Here is a 17,214-nt window from a genome sequence, read left to right as displayed (position 1 = left end):
TGGAGGTGGGACTGCCCTGTGTAGCACCAGAGCAGAAAAGAAAAGGGACTTTGAAATAGTTGATGACTCTTCCCACTTCTGGAGTGCCACATTGACTCATCATTTGTAGCTTTGCAGGTTGACTAGGACTCAGATTTCTCTGCTCATCCTAGGCATTGACATACTGTTTTTGTGTTGCAGATGGTGTTGGATGGCATAATTTTATTTTATATTTTTTTTCTCCTGGGATGGTTGCTTTGTGGGTAATAGCAATGACTTAACGTTGTCCTATCTCCTCCCAGTGGGGTATTTTTTTCTTGATGTGCATTGTTATTCCCAAAGGGCTAGGGCTGGGGTTTTGACTGTTAATCTTTGTTTCTTAATAATTAGCATTACTATTCAGTCTTAGCAGCCTGTTTTTTTAAAACTTGGCTTCTATTTTCTCCACCAGGAAAAGCACTGCCAACAGAAATACAATGTTTCCTGTATAATGATTCTTCCCCAATACCAGCGTAAGGGCTATGGCAGGTTTCTCATCGATTTCAGTAAGGATTATAATAACATAATTTCTTATCTCTTTCTGTGGACCTTCTATATATATATTTTTAAAGATTTGCAGTTGATTTATTGGTTGCTAGTATCTTTTGTCCTACTGTTGTATGGGACTTTAAAACCTAAAACTATGTATTTTTTTTCTTTTGGTTAGACATGAAATATTTTTAAATAGCTAGTGTTGAATACCAACTTCTGAGTGATCTGTAGCAAATACCTTTTTTTTTTTTTTGCAGTAACATTGGTTTATAACGTTATATAAATTTCAGGTGTACATCATTATACTTCTATTTCTGCGTAGATTACATCATGTTCATCACCCAAATACTAATTACAATCCATCACCACACACATGTGCCTAATCATCCCTTTTGCCCTCCTCCCTCCCCCCTTCCCCGCTGGTAACCACCAGTCCAATCTCTGTCTCTATGTGTTTGTTTGTTGTTGTTTTTATCTTCTACTTATGAGTGAGATCATATGGTATTTGACCTTCTCCCTCTGACTTATTTCACTTAGCATAGTACCCTCAATGTCCATCCTATAGCAAATACCTTTAATTTGCAACTGTTAATTTACAGTGGAACTTAGTTTTATGGTAATTCTAACACACAATAATACTAAAAAAAATTATGCAACTATTTAAATTAGTGCTAATGAAGAAGTAGAGCACCTGCCCTATTTTGTTACCCAATTATCTGAGAAAACATGCATATCGTTTTTAGTTATAGGCTCTACCTAGTAGTTAAAAATATGCAGTGCACTTTTAAAAATCTTAAATGACACAGGAAATAATTTAATCTGACTTAAAAACTGAAATCTAACAGTTCTAAAAAGGTCATTGTGGAACTTGAATTTTTTTTACACATTGATAATCTTAGTAAATGTGTTTGCAATAAATTTTATATTGATTATAAAATAGTGATATTGGAGGGAATATTTTCCTTCAGCTATTGCTAAAAATAATAATATTTAAAGGAATATATTCAGAAATAGTAGTTCGAACTAAGGACTTTGCTACAGACAGTCCTTCTAAATATCAAATGATTGGGCCGGCTCCGTGGCTTAGCGGTTAAGTGCGCGCGCTCTGATGCTGGCGGCCCGGGTTCGGATCCCGGGCGCGCCCCAAGGCACCACTTCTCCGACCAACCCGAGGCCGAGTCCCACATACAGCAACTAGAAGGATGTGAACCTATGACATACAACTATCTACTGGGGCTTTGGGGGGAAAAAAATGAGTAAATAAAATCTTTAAATAAATAAATAAATATCAAATGATTACATTGCCAGTGTTAAGAAGTTAATTTTCATATGGACCATTGAAGCTTATTCTACTTGACCTTAGACTGTACTCTTGACCATATTTTATTGAAAATATGTGCCATTGGTTATTTTGTACATTTTCTCGGCCTTTTTGGATTAGTAATAGAGTGTGGAACTCAGACTATTTCCTTTAATATCATATATTGTTTTGAAATAGGACTCATGATTGGACATGTTATGCCCTTAAATAGCAAAGTTAGGGGAAATAGTCATTTTTGGGGGATATACAAACAGCAGTCTTTATGATTACAGTATTTGTTTTCATTTACTTTTCCTAATGTAATATGTTTTCCTACATTACCATTCTCAGACAGCTTTTAATCAAGTTTTCTTTAATGACAAAAAACTTCTGCCATCTCCATTTTCAATACTTTAGCTTAGAGTTTATGCCGTTGTTTTCCTGTTCTTGAGAGTCATGCACTAGACAAGAGGACAAAGTAATACCACCACACACTCACAGTGACACCCTCATGCTGACATTCTTGCTTACCAAGAATTAGGGTGGTAGGTAATTGTGAGGAGAGCTTTGGTTCAAGGGAGAAATCGTTATCTAATTCACCCACAGAAGAACCACAAACTTAATAGATAGGGGGCCGGCCCAGTGGCGCAAGCGATTAAGTGCACGTGCTCCGCTGTGGCGGCCCGGGGTTCCTGGTTCGGATTCCGGGCGCGCACCGACGCACCGTTTGGCAAGCCATGCTGTGGCAGCGTCCCATATAAAGTAGAGGAAGCTGGGCACGGATGTTAGCCCAGGGCCAGTCTTCTTCAGCAAAAAGAAGAGGATTGGCAGATGTTAGCTCAGGGCCGATCTTCCTCACAAAAAAAAATAAATAAAAAAGAAAAAAAAGCAATAGATAGGATTGCATAAAAACGAAGGCATTCTTTTGTATTGTTCAATTCAAGTATAACTGTTGCCATCTAGTGGTCCAAATAAAACATGCAAGCGTGGTTTTCTCCCATACTACATTAAACAGAAATCATTGTTGCTTTATATTACACAGCCTCTTAATATGAAGTCCTGATTTTTAACAGTTTGAATATTTTAACAATGTGATTTATATTAACTATAGACAAAGTAATACTAATGTAATGTTCATTGTATACAAATTATGTAATCTTCCTGCAAATTTTGTTCTTTTTCTTGAAGGAATTTACCTTTGAAGTTATTATTGCTTATGTAATGCTTGGATTGGTTGTGGAAGAAGAGATTGTTGTTTTGTTGAATTAGCTTATTTAAGGCTCTCTGACGTTTCTGATTTGGGGATTTCTTTAGGTTATTTGTTATCAAAGCGTGAAGGCCAAGCAGGGTCTCCAGAGAAACCATTATCCGATCTAGGTCGTCTTTCCTACATGGCTTATTGGAAAAGTGTAATATTGGAGTGCCTTTATCACCAAAATGACAAGCAAATCAGCATTAAGAAGTTAAGCAAGTTGACTGGAATCTGCCCTCAAGACATTACTTCCACACTCCACCACCTACGCATGCTGGACTACCGTAGTGACCAGTGAGTATTACATCCCTTTGTATACCTTTGAAAGATAATTAGGTGGAGGTTTTTGGATCAGACAGCCAAATTATCAATGCAAAGGTATAAACTAATATAAGTAGTACACTTGGTGGTCCTGAAACATCATTTTCCTTTGTATGATATTTGATACTATTGACCATGGGTGTTTTTTTGGTTTTGTTTGTTTGTTTGTTTTTGGTGAAGAAGATTGGCCCTGAGCTAACATCTATTGCCAATCCTCCTCTTTTTGCTTGAGGAAGTTTGGCCTTAAACTAACATCTGTGCCAGTCTTCCTCTATTTTGTATGTGGGTTGCTGCCATAGCATGGCTTGATGAGTGGTGTAAGTCCACACCCAGGATTTAAACCCGCAAACCCTGGGCTGCTGAAGTGGATCGCACCGAACTTAACCACACTACACCACCAGGCCAGCCCCAAGACCGTATATTTTTTTAACTGTTTTTTCTGGTCTTCTGCCTAACTTTTGGACCTAAGCCACTGAATCTTTTATTTTCTAGTATTGGGAGCTCCTTCACAATACAAGAAGTAACTACTCTATAAACCATGTCAAATAAAATATACTCATGATTTATTTCCATATGAATGGTACAAAATGAAACGTAGGTCAAAGGAAAGACAGCTCATCCTTATTTAGAGTGGTTGGGAAAAGGTCACAAAGATAGGAGGCATTTGGACTAGGAAGATGGAGAATAGGAGATAGAGTGCAGGAGAGTAGGAGAAATTCCAGAGGTGGGAAGTGTGAGACAATAAATGGTTAAAGTAACTTCATTCATTGCTATAGTTGAGTGTGAAGTATTTGTCCAATTTCATATTTCTTAGCTGTCTCACGTGGTGGCATATTTCTGTATTTCATCTTCCCAGGCAAGCTATTTTTGAAGCATTTATCATCATCTCCAGGATTTTCTGGGGGTTATAGCCCCGTATTCATTGTTAGGTACTCCTTGTACATCGTTGATTGCTATAAACTTTTCTCTGGTTCCAGATTTGTGATTATCCGCCGGGAAAAACTTATCCAGGATCACATGGCAAAGCTTCAGCTGAATTTGCGACCTGTAGATGTAGATCCAGAATGTTTGCGCTGGACTCCTGTCATAGTCTCCAATTCTGTTGTCTCAGAGGAGGAAGAAGAGGAGGTTGAGGAAGGAGAAAATGAAGAGCCGCCGCAGTGCCGGGAAAGAGAATTAGAGACAAGTGTAAGGGCATGAGTAGTCTCTATTTTTGATGACAGAAGGATGTATTTTTGGTGTTCATGAGTATTTGTGATATATATTATATCTTAAACCAATACAGTAAATTTACATTAAAATTTCAGAGTTTATTTCAATGATAGAAATTTCAGGAAGACTGGGTTTTGTTTACTTATTTGTATATTTTTAAGCCTTGGATCATTAGACCTTCAAATTTGTTATAATGTGTTACTTATGACTAAATATTTCTTACCAGAGTGCCCATAAGCAACTAAATTTTAAGCTGTATAGTAGTTAGGGAATCTAAATTGAATCGAAATCTGACCATTGTTAAAAAGGAAATGAAGATATATTTTCCTTAAAATAAAACGTTAAGGAAATAATGTAAATGTGTATGTTTTCTCATAGAGCACTACATAGTTCAGCGGGTACACAAATGTCTTTAGCCATTAAAGGGTTAATGAGGGACTGTACTACATTGTTGAGTTTTCAGTATTTTTCTTCATGTGATGCATACCTTTCTCTGTTCTTTTTGTTTTGAAGTAGTGCTTTCATCCTTTAAAAATCTGTCCTTTGATAAACGTAAACAGTTTCATGCCCCTGTTTGATGTAATTTACTTTTCAAAATGAAATTAAATATTCAGAATAAAAATAAATCTAAATAATTACAGAAATTTTCTTTCATTTTTTTCAAACACCCTCTTTCTCTTGCCCATGCCCCAAAGCCCAGCTCCTCTCTGTTTATAAGTTTTCATTTCTGAGAAATTTCATAATGTATCTTACTTAACATTTATAAGAACAGTAGCATTTACTCTGTTGATTGCAGATGGTATTGCACGGTGGTTAAGAGCACTAGCTCTTGAGTCAGACTGTCTGGGTTAATCCCAGCTTCACATTTGCCAGTGCATGACCCGGGGCAAGTTCCTTAGAGTTTTTGTACCTCAGTTACCTCATTTGTAAAGTGGGGATATAATAATAATACTTTATACAATTGTTGTGAGGATTAAATGAAACCTATAAAGCATTTAAAACAGTGCCTAACACTTAAGAAATATTTATGTTAGCTATTAAATAATTAATGATTTTCTTTTTTAAATCTTTGTTTTCTTTTATTATCTGAGTATTTAAAAGGTAAGAATAGGAGATATAACCAAATAAGACTGAAAAATTAACCAGCATGGTTTTATTTTCTAAAATCAGGTAGGAAAGTCTGCATCTCGAGAGAATAAAGAACAAGATTCTTATTCTTCAGTAGAAAGTGAAAAGAAACCAGAAGTTATGGCGCCAGCTAGTTCTACACGTTTGAATAAACAAGTCCTTCCCCGTGATAGTCTTCCTGCAAATAATCAGCCATCTCGGAGAGGCCGCTGGGGGAGGAAGAACAGGAAAACCCAGGAATGTTTTGATGATAAAGATTCTAAACTGCCCTTGGAAGAGACATCAACTCCTCAGGAACAATATGGAGAACGTGAGGAAAAATCAGAAACCTCCCAAGAACGATACACTGAAAGTGAGGAACAGTTGGCAGCCTCTCAGGAGCAGCCAAGCCTGGATGGAAAGCCAGACATCCCCAAAAGAAGACTCAGTGAGGGGGTTGAGCTCTGGCGAGGACAGCTCAAGAAGACCCCTGAGGCTCTGAAGTGTAGACTCCCAGAAGGCAATGATAGACTGCCCCGTCGCTATAGTGATGGTGACAGGGCTCTCCTCAGGGACTTCAGTGAGAGTAGTGAGGAGGAAGAAGAGCCAGAAAGTCCTCGCTCCAACTCACCACCAGTTCTGACAAAGCCCACACTGAAGCGAAAAGTAAGGCATTTCTTTGTGTCTTCTCTTCCTGCAGCTGATTATATATATTTGTTCTGTCCTAGAGTTCTGAAAGAGTAATACAGAAATTCTCAGTGTGTTATTTTTTAAACTTGAAGTCTCAGTGTATTGTAGCTGATAATCTTCTCGGTGAACATTTGAAATGGGTATGTGACTTCTTTTGTTCGGGGGAATTAATTTAGAAGTCATAAGCTTATTTAAGGACTGACACTTTCAGCTTGCTGCATTCATGTTCAAATTGTGACTTTTAGGAATTTTAAAAATATTTTAAAAGTATGTACAGATTAAGAAATGTTTATATTAGAAGAGGAGAGCAAAGTATTACACGGTTTGATGGAAAGTGGACATACTGGTGCCCTATGTGGGAGTGAAGAGAGTGAAGCCCTTCATCTTATCTTGGGCAGTACTGTTTTCCCGGTACTCTTTCCTCCCTTTTCTCTCTTCACCCCTCCAGTGGTTTGACTTAACCTTGTTTTAAAAATATTTTCTAAACTATATTTCATCATCTTTCAAAGTTTGAATGGTAGCCAGTTTGTTAATAAATGCTGTGTGATGACGATAATGAATTCTGTTAAACTGTATACCAGAAGTATACCAGGCTGTGGAGTGAGCTTTAAGCATTGCCACAAGCCAGCCAGACTGAAGTATGTCTGCTCCCTGGATGAGGCACCCTGCAGTAGTGGGGTGACAGCTTTCATCCAAAGCAATGAAATCATTCCTTTCCTTAGCAGAGCCTTAAAGAAAAAAACGTAGGGCTATTTATAAAAAAATAATAAGCTTTTAATTTGAGAGCAGTTTTAGATTTACAGAATTACTGCAAAGAAAGTACAGGAGAGTTCCTGTGTTCTCTACACCCAGTTTTCCCTATTACTAACCTCTTGTGTTGGTATGGTACATTTGTCACAAACAGTGAACCAGTATTGATACATTATTAATTAGAGTCCATGCTTTATTCAGATTTCCTCAGTTTTCACTAATGCCCTTTTTCTGTTCCGGGATCCCATCCAGCATACGTTACATTTAGTAGTCATTTATGTCTGACAATTTCTCAGACTCCTTGTTTTTGATAACCTTGACAGTTTTGAGGAGCACTGGCTAGGTATTTTATAGAATGTCTCTCATGATATTAGAATGGGATAATGTGTTTTTGGGAAGAAGACCACAGAGGTAAGGTGCTCTTCTTATCACGTCATATAAAGCGTATCTACTATCAGTAAACATCTATATACCAAATACAAGGGTATTTACTATCAATGTGCTTTTCACTGTTGCTGTTAACCTCAGTCACCTGGCTTGAGGTGGTGGTTGTCAGGTTTCTCCAATGTAAAGTTACTCTTGTTTTCCCCTTTTCCATGTTGTACTCTTTGGAAGTCACTGTTCACAGCCCACACTTAAGATAGGGGAAGTTATACTCTACTCCTTAAGAGCAGAATATCTGTGTTAATTATTTGCAATTCTGCTTGGGAGATTTATCTGTTCTCCCCCATCTGTCTATTTATTCAAGCGTTTGTTTATTTATATCAGTATGGACTCATAGATATTTACTTTATAGTTTGAGTTATAATCCAGTACTACTACTTGATTTAATCTGTTGCTCAAATTGTTCCACCTTTGGCCAGTAGGAGCTCTTTCAGTTTTGCTCCTTTGTCCCTTTAACATACATACCCTCATCATTGTGAGGTTTTTTTGTTTTGTTTTGAGCACTTACTTTCTGGTACTACAAGATGTTCCGGGTTCATCTTGTATATTTCATGCCCTAATCTTAGAATCAGCCATTTCTCCAAAGAGCAGGGCCGTGTTTAACCTAGTTTGAAAACTGTATTCTCAACTAGAAGGACTAGTAAATTTGAAGTGGAGAAAAACTGAACACTGACTAACTCTGCTATTCATTACATGACCATGAAGAATATATCCTTGCCATCCTAGGTTTATATTGCCTATTTATAAAATAAAATTATGCTATTTCCCTGTGTAAGAAAGAGCATATTGTAATAGGCAGTGAGATCCCGTACAAAGTACTTTTTAAGTTCTTGAAGAAATCACTTGATTGGGAGTCAGAAACTATATTTTACAACCATTTCTATACTGACTGGATGTGTAACCTTAAGCAAGTCCTGTAACCTTTCTGGCCTCTATAGAAGGAGGGGATGGGATTAGATCATTTCTGGTGCATCAGCTTTATTATTTTGTGTTATCTGTTGTGTGCTTTAAGGTATTAGATCAAGCCTAGTGCAAAATTGTGCCTAATGTGGCAAATTTCAATAACAGATTTATTTTACTTTCGAAATGCTTCAGCAACATCAAGTAAATACATTTTGGCTACATTTCACTGTAACTCTTTAGGGATAACTCACGAAAATGGCATACAGCTTTACTGATAGTCCTGCCGACCTTCATGGTAGAGCTATGAGACAAACAGAAAGTGTTTTATTCCTTTTTTCTCTTGAGGAAAAGAGAAGTTAAGGGATTAGCCTCTGTGTCATTGACAGTATTGAAATAGGCAACTCCCTAGGGTGTTAAATTTAACTGAACTATTAATAAGGGAATTAAAATCTATGCTCTTTGAGCGTGCTGCTTATTCTTTTACGAAGTTGTATTCAATTATCCATCATCTTTGTATCTATGATACTTTAGGTATAGTATCTTACTATACAGTATTTTGAAATAATATTGAAAAAATGTCTTTTGGCAAATAGCCTCCTCATTTTATATGTGCTAATTCTATTAGGTTTAAAAACTATTAATCCTATTATTAATAGAAATGATAGTGTTCATTACTGTAAATAAAATGCTTTTTGCTTTTAAATAGAAACCAATTCTTCACCGAAGAAGGAGAGTCCGAAAGCGCAAACACCACAATAGCAGCGTGGTCACAGAAACTATCTCTGAGACTACAGAGGTGTTAGATGAACCTTTTGAAGACTCTGACTCCGAGAGGCCAATGCCAACATTAGAACCCACGTTTGAGATTGATGAAGAAGAAGAGGAAGAGGATGAAAATGAACTCTTCTCGAGAGGATACTTCCGTCATTTGTCCTCACAGGATGTTCTCAGGTGTCGATCCTCTTCTAAGAGGAAGTCTAAAGATGAAGATGACGACGAAGAGTCAGATGATGCTGATGGTATGTTTTACAGAACCGTTGCTTATTGTAGTTTTATTGTCTGTAAATATACAGCAGTGATAGCTGCAGACCCTACACTAAAAGAGGCTGAAAAATGAACACAACCTACTAAGCCAGTAAAGGATGACTTGGTAATCTCTAAAAAGTTGTATCAAGTATATTCATCCTCATTTTCTCACTTAGTCCTCTGTCGTTTTAAAGTGCTTTTTGCTAGTTTCTGTTTCAACTCAGGATCTATTTTTGCTTCTGCAGAAAATATCTTGCTGTTAGGAAATTGTTCATTTTTGCCTAATCCTTTCTTGGCCATTATCTGAATGTTTAGTTAATGGGTAGATTGGGTTTAGCATCAGGAAGATATTTAAGTAACAACTCTTTACTAGAATGTGCACTCTATAGACAGTCTGTTTTGCTAATTATTGTATGCTGAGTGCTTAAAATAAGCACTCAATAAATATCGTTAAATGAATAAATGCTAAGAAGATGGTTTTTAAATAAGGTCAGATTCATGTAAATCGGACTTTCTTCATATCTGTTCAGGAATCCTTCCTGAATCATATCTCTAATGTGTCTTACTCAACGAGTAGTAAATTTCTAATCAAAATGGCAACAATACCTCAAAATAGGTTAAATTTTATGGGATAGCAAAAAATCCAATGATTTACTTTTAAAATAGCCTTGTTTTCCTTTCCTCTTTAGAGATAAAGAAACTGGGGCTCACATGTGAGCTGGGTCACAAACTAGTCATTTGCATCCTAGCCTAAAGTTTTTGCCAGTGTATGGTGCTGCCTGCATCTGCGGTGTTTGTCTTGCATGGGGTCACACTGAACTTTTTTACGTTGCTGAGTGAATTTGAAGGAATCTAGTTGTCCACCTTTGGTACATAAACCTATAGGTTTTATGTATTAACTAGTTGAGTCTTTTTTTCGCCTTTTAAAAATCAGTTCACTCAGTTTCAAATCTAGTAGGTGACTTGCGTTTTCTCCGTTCTCATATTTTTATATAATAAGTACTTTTAATATAGTGATAAGATGGCTGAGTTCTTTGCTTTATTGTGAATGATTTTCCAGAGTTTTATTTTATTTTGAAATACATAACTAGGAACCTAAAAATTTACTTTGTAACTTTGGCACTTTTGTAAAATTCTGTCTTGGATCATTGTAGACTAAAATGGTATCCCCTGTTTAAGTTCCTGTTGACTTGGACAAATTTTCTCTGAGGCAGCCATTTCCTTTGTTTATTTTCGAGTTATTACTGCTACGATACCTTTTTAGCTCTCCCCCCAAAACCCGGTTATGGCTTTGGTGTTCTTCCTTTTAAAGATTAATGGGAAATGTCAGTGTACTTAATGCCACACCAAACTGTACACCTAAAAATGGTTAAAATGGTAAATTTTATGCTATCTGTATTTTACTACAAATTTTAAAAATAGAAAAAATGGGGAGAATATAATGCTAATATCACATTTATTTCTAATAAACCATTGTCATTGGTACTTTAACTTTTTCTTGAGGTCAGTATTTGTCTAGGACTAGATGCCTTGCAGCTATTCTGATACAAACACAACATTGATTGATCAATTACTCATGTAGGATTGCTCAATTATGGCCTGGAGTAATTGGCTCATGATATTACCTGAAGTAATGATTTATAGAAACTGAGAAAACCAGAGAGATAATATAAATTGCAAACAGAAAAACAAGGAGAAGAAATGAGCTGATTTGTAACTGACACAGTAAAGACCACGTGTCTAAAGTAGCTGTGATAACTTAGTATTTGCATCTTTATAAAGCTTATCTCCATTTTACAGATGGTGAAACTGAATCTTAGAGTAACTTCCCAAAGCCATACAATTGGTGATGATAAACTTGAACTGGTTTTAACTAGTGGATGATAACAGAATAGTGATCAGGAATCTTTTGTTTTTCTGCCAATTCACTATGTGACTTTAGAAGATGTCATTAATTAGGTTTCTCATTTAGATTCTTAACTTGAAAATAAAGATAATCAGGAGTTTGTGATGATTAATAAAATCATGTCTGTTGTACATGTGATCTCAGAAAAAGGCACTAGTCTTGTAACCTATTTTATTATTTTTTTTATCCCTCCTGTATAGACACTCCTATCCTAAAGCCAGTCTCTCTCTTGAGAAAATGTGATGTGAAGGATTCTCCACTTGAGCCAGATACGTCCACACCTATGAAAAAGAAAAAGGGATGGCCCAAAGGCAAGAGCCGCAAACCAATCCACTGGAAGAAAAGACCTGGTCGCAAACCAGGATTTAAGTTGAATCGGGAAATCATAGCCGTTTCTACTCAAGGATGCATTGTTGAGCCCATTGTCCCCATTCCTAAACCTGGACGTAAATCCAAAGTTCAAGAGAATGAAGAAACTGTTGAACCAAAAGAAGACTTGCCTTTAACAGAAGAAAGGAAGGAAGAAGAGGAGATGCATGTGGAAGCAGCAGAGGTTGAAGAGGGAGAAGAAGAAGATACAACCAGCAGTGAAGTTAGAGCAGCTTCTCCAGTGGATAGCAGCAATAGTCCCGAGACAGAAATGAAAGAACCTGAGCTAGAGGAGGAAGAAGAGAAACCCCGTGTCTTAGAAGAGCAGAGGCGATCAGAGGAAGAGCCACAAGAACTGGAAGAGCAGGAGCAAGAAGAGGACGAAGTGGGTGTAGAGACAAACCAGAATGAAGACCGTGATGCAGATGACGAAGATGATGGTCATCTGGAGTCTACAAAGAAAAAAGAGCTAGAGGAGCAGCCTGTCAGAGAAGATGTCAAGGAGGAGCCTGGTGGTCAGGAGTCTTTTTTAGATACTAATATGCAGAGCAGTAGGGAGAGTATAAAGGATAAAGATGAAACAGAACCAGATTCTGAAGAGGAGCAGACTTCCCATGAAACATCCGTGGTATCGGAGCATATGCCAGGGTCTGAGGATGATCATGAAGAAGATTCAAACTCTAAAGAAGAATTAATTGAGTTAAAAGAGGAAGAAGAGATTCCTCATAGTGAACTGGATCTGGAAACCGTGCAAGCAGTGCAGTCTTTGACTCAAGAGGAAAGCAATGAGCACGAGGGAGCCTACCAGGACTGTGAAGAGACGCTGGCAGCGTGTCAGACCCTGCAGAGTTATACCCAGGCTGATGAAGACCCTCAGCTGTCAATGGTTGAAGACTGCCATGCTTCAGAACATAATAGTCCGATATCTTCTGTTCAGTCTCATCCGAGCCAGTCAGTCCGTTCAGTCAGCAGTCCCAACGTGCCTGCCCTTGAAAGTGGTTACACCCAGATCAGCCCAGAACAAGGATCCCTGTCCGCACCCTCTATGCAGAACATGGAGACCAGCCCCATGATGGATGTGCCTTCCGTATCAGACCACTCTCAGCAGGTGGTGGACAGTGGCTTCAGTGATCTGGGCAGCATCGAGAGCACCACGGAGAACTATGAGAACCCTAGCAGTTACGATTCCACAATGGGTGGCAGCATTTGTGGGAATAACTCTTCCCAGAGCAGCTGCTCCTATGGTGGGTTGTCATCCTCCAGCAGCCTCACCCAGAACAGTTGTGTTGTCACGCAGCAAATGGCAAACATGGGCAACAGCTGCAGCATGATGCAGCAGAACAGTGTCCAGCCTGCTGCCAACTGCAACATCAAGTCACCTCAGAGCTGTGTGGTGGAGAGGCCTCCCAGCAACCAGCAGCAGCAGCCACCACCACCACCACAGCAGCAGCAACAGCAGCAGCAGCAGCAGCAGCAACCAGCACCACAGCCTCCACCACCCCAGCAGCAGCAGCAGCCGCAGCAGCCGCAGCCACCACCACCTCAGCCCCAGCAGCCTCAACCCCCACCCCCACCCCAGCAGCAGCCCACCCTGTCACAGTGTAGTATGAATAACAGTTTCACTCCAGCGCCTATGATCATGGAGATACCAGAATCTGGAAGCACTGGGAACATAAGTATCTATGAGAGGATTCCAGGGGATTTTGGTGCCGGCAGCTACTCTCAACCGTCAGCCACCTTCAGTTTAGCCAAGTTGCAGCAGCTGACTAACACCATTATGGACCCTCATGCCATGCCTTATAGCCATTCTCCTGCTGTGACTTCCTATGCAACCAGTGTTTCTCTGTCTAATACAGGACTGGCTCAGCTAGCTCCGTCTCATCCATTAGCTGGGACCCCTCAAGCACAAGCTACCATGACGCCACCCCCAAACTTGGCATCCACCACCATGAACCTCACATCACCTCTGCTACAGTGCAACATGTCTGCCACCAACATTGGCATTCCTCACACTCAGAGGTTGCAAGGGCAAATGCCAGTCAAGGGGCATATTTCTATCCGCTCCAAATCTGCGCCACTGCCCTCTGCAGCTGCTCACCAGCAGCAGCTGTATGGCCGCAGCCCACCAGCGGTTGCCATGCAGGCTGGCCCTCGTGCATTGGCTGTTCAGCGTGGCATGAACATGGGGGTTAATTTAATGCCAACCCCCGCCTATAATGTCAATTCAATGAATATGAACACCTTGAATGCCATGAACAGCTATCGAATGACACAGCCTATGATGAACAGCAGTTACCACAGTAACCCTGCTTACATGAACCAGACAGCACAGTATCCTATGCAGATGCAGATGGGGATGATGGGGAGTCAGGCCTATACCCAGCAGCCTATGCAGCCAAACCCTCATGGAAACATGATGTATACCGGCCCCTCCCATCACAGCTACATGAATGCTGCTGGTGTGCCCAAGCAGTCACTCAATGGACCTTACATGAGAAGATGAGCAAGATGAACTTGCAATTAAAAACTTAAATATATATAAATAAAGGAACCTTTTATACTGACAAACCAGAGAAAAAATGGACCTTTTTTCCAGTTAAAATATTGCTGTAGATTTAGAGGAATTTTTCTTTGGTTTATTTTATTTTTTAGAAAACCTGGTCTTCTCTTTCTTTGGGTTCATTTTGTTCTGGGTTTTGATTTTCTTCACAATCTTGAACATTTTACAATAGAACTCATCTAAATATGGATTTGGGGATAGGGGAAACATGCACAAAATCTTTTCATAATTAAAAAGAGCCTTACTTTCTTTACATACCACATGGACAGAATTTGTGTAAAAGTGAATTATCTTTATTTTATTTTAAGATGTATGTTTCCCCTCACTGTTTATGCAGCTCCCAATGTTGTCATTTTTAAATGTTATATATACATCTCCAGGGTTAACCAGACCCTTTCCTCCAAACCTTTCATTTCCTACTTCATTCCAGCAGGAGGCACTTATGGGAGACTCGGATGGGGACATGGAGAACAACCCAAGCTCCTTAAACTTATTATTATTGTTAATATTATTATTATTATTATTAATAAAGTGAGGCAGGAAAATGCTTCTCCTTTTAAAATCCCCTCCACTCCCTACACACACACATGCACGCACACACACACACAAACACACACCTCTTGAAACCTTTCCCCAAGAATGTTTCTTTATAGATGGACTTCGTTGAAATGTTTGTTTTTCTTAAGTGTAGTGTAATTTTTGGTTTTTTTACTATTCCCATTCAGCACTCAGAGACACAAAAATACTGTAAGTCTCAGTTAACAGCAGAATCTCAGAGGAAAGCTGTTTGCAATCCTAATTCAGCCTTGGAGGAATAGAGATGATCAATTAACAATCAAAAAGAGGAAATTAACCTCTTGTTTTTTACCATCTGGTGAATCAGCCATAATGCACATATTCCACGCAGCCTCTTGTTTTAGTATGTACTTTGAGATGCTAAGGGTCTGGATTCTTGAGCCTTTGACTCTAATTAAACTCAAACAGGAGTCCCCAGTAATTAGCCTCTTCCATTCTTACGTAAAGTGTTGGTGGATGACTGTACATTTCAGTGATTTGAAAAATACCTGACAAAGCTTTGACACTGTTTATATTATGTTGGAAGAGATGATGCAGAATTTGTGTCGTAAGGGAGATCATGGTGTGAGTTTTATAGCTACTTCAATGATACATACCTCTAGTTTTCATTTGTCTTTTGAGATCCTGAGTTCATCCCCTGTGAATCAGATTGCACCAGCCCCTCTCCTGTGAGTGGCTAAAGAGAAGAGGGATAAACCAACCACCAGCATAGTCGGGCAATCCTGGACAGAGGGTTTTAGCAGGCTCCTTTGTTGCTCCCAACTCCATTCTCTCTTGTGCAGCCAGTTGGCCCATTCTCTTCCTATTGCTTGCTCCAGGGATAGGTAAAAAAAAAAAAATATATATATATATATATATATATATATATGTTCCATCATTAGAAGATGGAAACTATTATACCACTTGGTATGTGCAGTCAAATATCCAAAAGAGAGAAGTACTGCTTAAAGAAATACCTGTAAGCATTAAATTCTCTCCTTTATTTGTACATTTTATATAGATAAATTTTTGAAGTACTAATTAGGCATTAAATTTTTTCAAATGCACAGGTTTGTTGTTTTTTTTTATACACTTTAATTGACTTTCTCAATTAAATGTGTTAGAAAAAGGCAGAAGTCCACATCTTACTGTTATCAATTCTGAGCATGTGCAAGGCTGTGTCGGACCCAGTTTCTCTGTATATACTATTCCGGTTCCCGGTCATCTGTGTAGAAAGTGCACTGTGCTGCCCTCTGCCTACATCTGCAGCTCTGTCGTTGCTTCCTGGTTGGGGTGGGACTGGGGTGGGGTTGGGGGGCGGGATATTGGGAGGAGGGTGGGTAAGGGCAGAAGGAGAAGCTGTTGAAATGAGGGCCGTGAATTCAGTTTCTGTTGGTTTGCGGTTGTGTTTGGTTTTGTTTGTTTCTTTAAAAAAAAAAATTCAATCGGGCAGCTCCCTTTTCCACAAGCCTTTTTGTGACTGTAGAAGTATTGTAGAGAAAATGTTCTTTTCTATATTATAAAAGAAATTATCCAACACAGTAATATTGGTACCTGTCATTTTTTCACTTCTGTTTTAAAAAAAAAATGTATTTTTAGCAAGATAACTTGGGTAATCTTCTAAAAAAAGAAATTTAAAAATTCACTGTTAGTGACTTTGATGCCTTTTAAAATAAGAGCTTTTTCATTTCATTCCATCTTTAAAATTTTTTATCTTTGTTGTAGAATATTAAAAACTATTTTAAGAAAGATAAAAATTCTCTTTAAAGAGATCTCTAGCGTGTGAATAGAGCTCCAGATGCCTCTAAAGCCGCGTGTACAAATGAAGCTGAGTCTACTCCTGTCTGTTCATATTTGCTTTTCCTGTTTTGTAACCTCTTTGTACTTCGTTCACGGTGACTTGTAAGCTATGGGGAAGGGATCCCTAGATGCCTTTGTATTTCTCCATGTCATGTGCTCCTGGGCCAGTGGGTCTCCCTTCCTCTCCTTGTATGTAATATCACTTTTTTTTCCCCTTTCTAGCAGTACTTTCAAAAGAACTCTGTACATTTTAACATAAAAAAAATAAATTATGTTGAGCCATTTTGGATGTCTGTCTTGCATGTGGAATTTTTCTCCCTTCCAAATATTTGAAACTCCAATTGTTTTTCTACACACAGAGACTTACAAATATTAGCCTTTTCATGTTCCTCTTTATATAGCAAGTATAACTTCACGACTTTTGCTTTGAAATTCCAGCCAGTTTTCAGTTATATATGTGTAAATGCCAACAATATAGATGGTGTTTCCTTTTCCAAAGAAACTAGTAT

At 38.5% G+C, this 17,214-nt stretch overlaps 1 protein-coding gene across 3 annotated transcripts in view; it reads left to right on the top strand.

Annotated features, from left to right (window-relative positions):
• The window catches only part of KAT6A (lysine acetyltransferase 6A), a 113,765-nt gene extending 98,804 nt beyond the window's left edge, over nt 1–14,961 (top strand). For all 3 annotated transcript variants that reach the window (XM_058525290.1, XM_058525291.1, XM_058525292.1), the window contains 6 exons: nt 431–524; nt 3,125–3,356; nt 4,361–4,571; nt 5,766–6,368; nt 9,196–9,508; nt 11,622–14,961. In XM_058525290.1, the coding sequence (XP_058381273.1) occupies nt 431–524; nt 3,125–3,356; nt 4,361–4,571; nt 5,766–6,368; nt 9,196–9,508; nt 11,622–14,293 (4,125 nt within the window). In that variant the 3' untranslated portion in view covers nt 14,294–14,961. The remainder of the gene's footprint in view (nt 1–430; nt 525–3,124; nt 3,357–4,360; nt 4,572–5,765; nt 6,369–9,195; nt 9,509–11,621) is intronic.
• Nucleotides 14,962–17,214: the final 2,253 nt, after the last annotated feature.

This window comes from Diceros bicornis, chromosome 29 (assembly GCF_020826845.1).
Source record: "Diceros bicornis minor isolate mBicDic1 chromosome 29, mDicBic1.mat.cur, whole genome shotgun sequence".
NCBI lineage: Eukaryota > Metazoa > Chordata > Mammalia > Perissodactyla > Rhinocerotidae > Diceros > Diceros bicornis.
The sequence above is the reverse complement of the archived record's forward strand: the minus strand, read 5'-3'. Positions and strand labels throughout refer to the sequence as shown.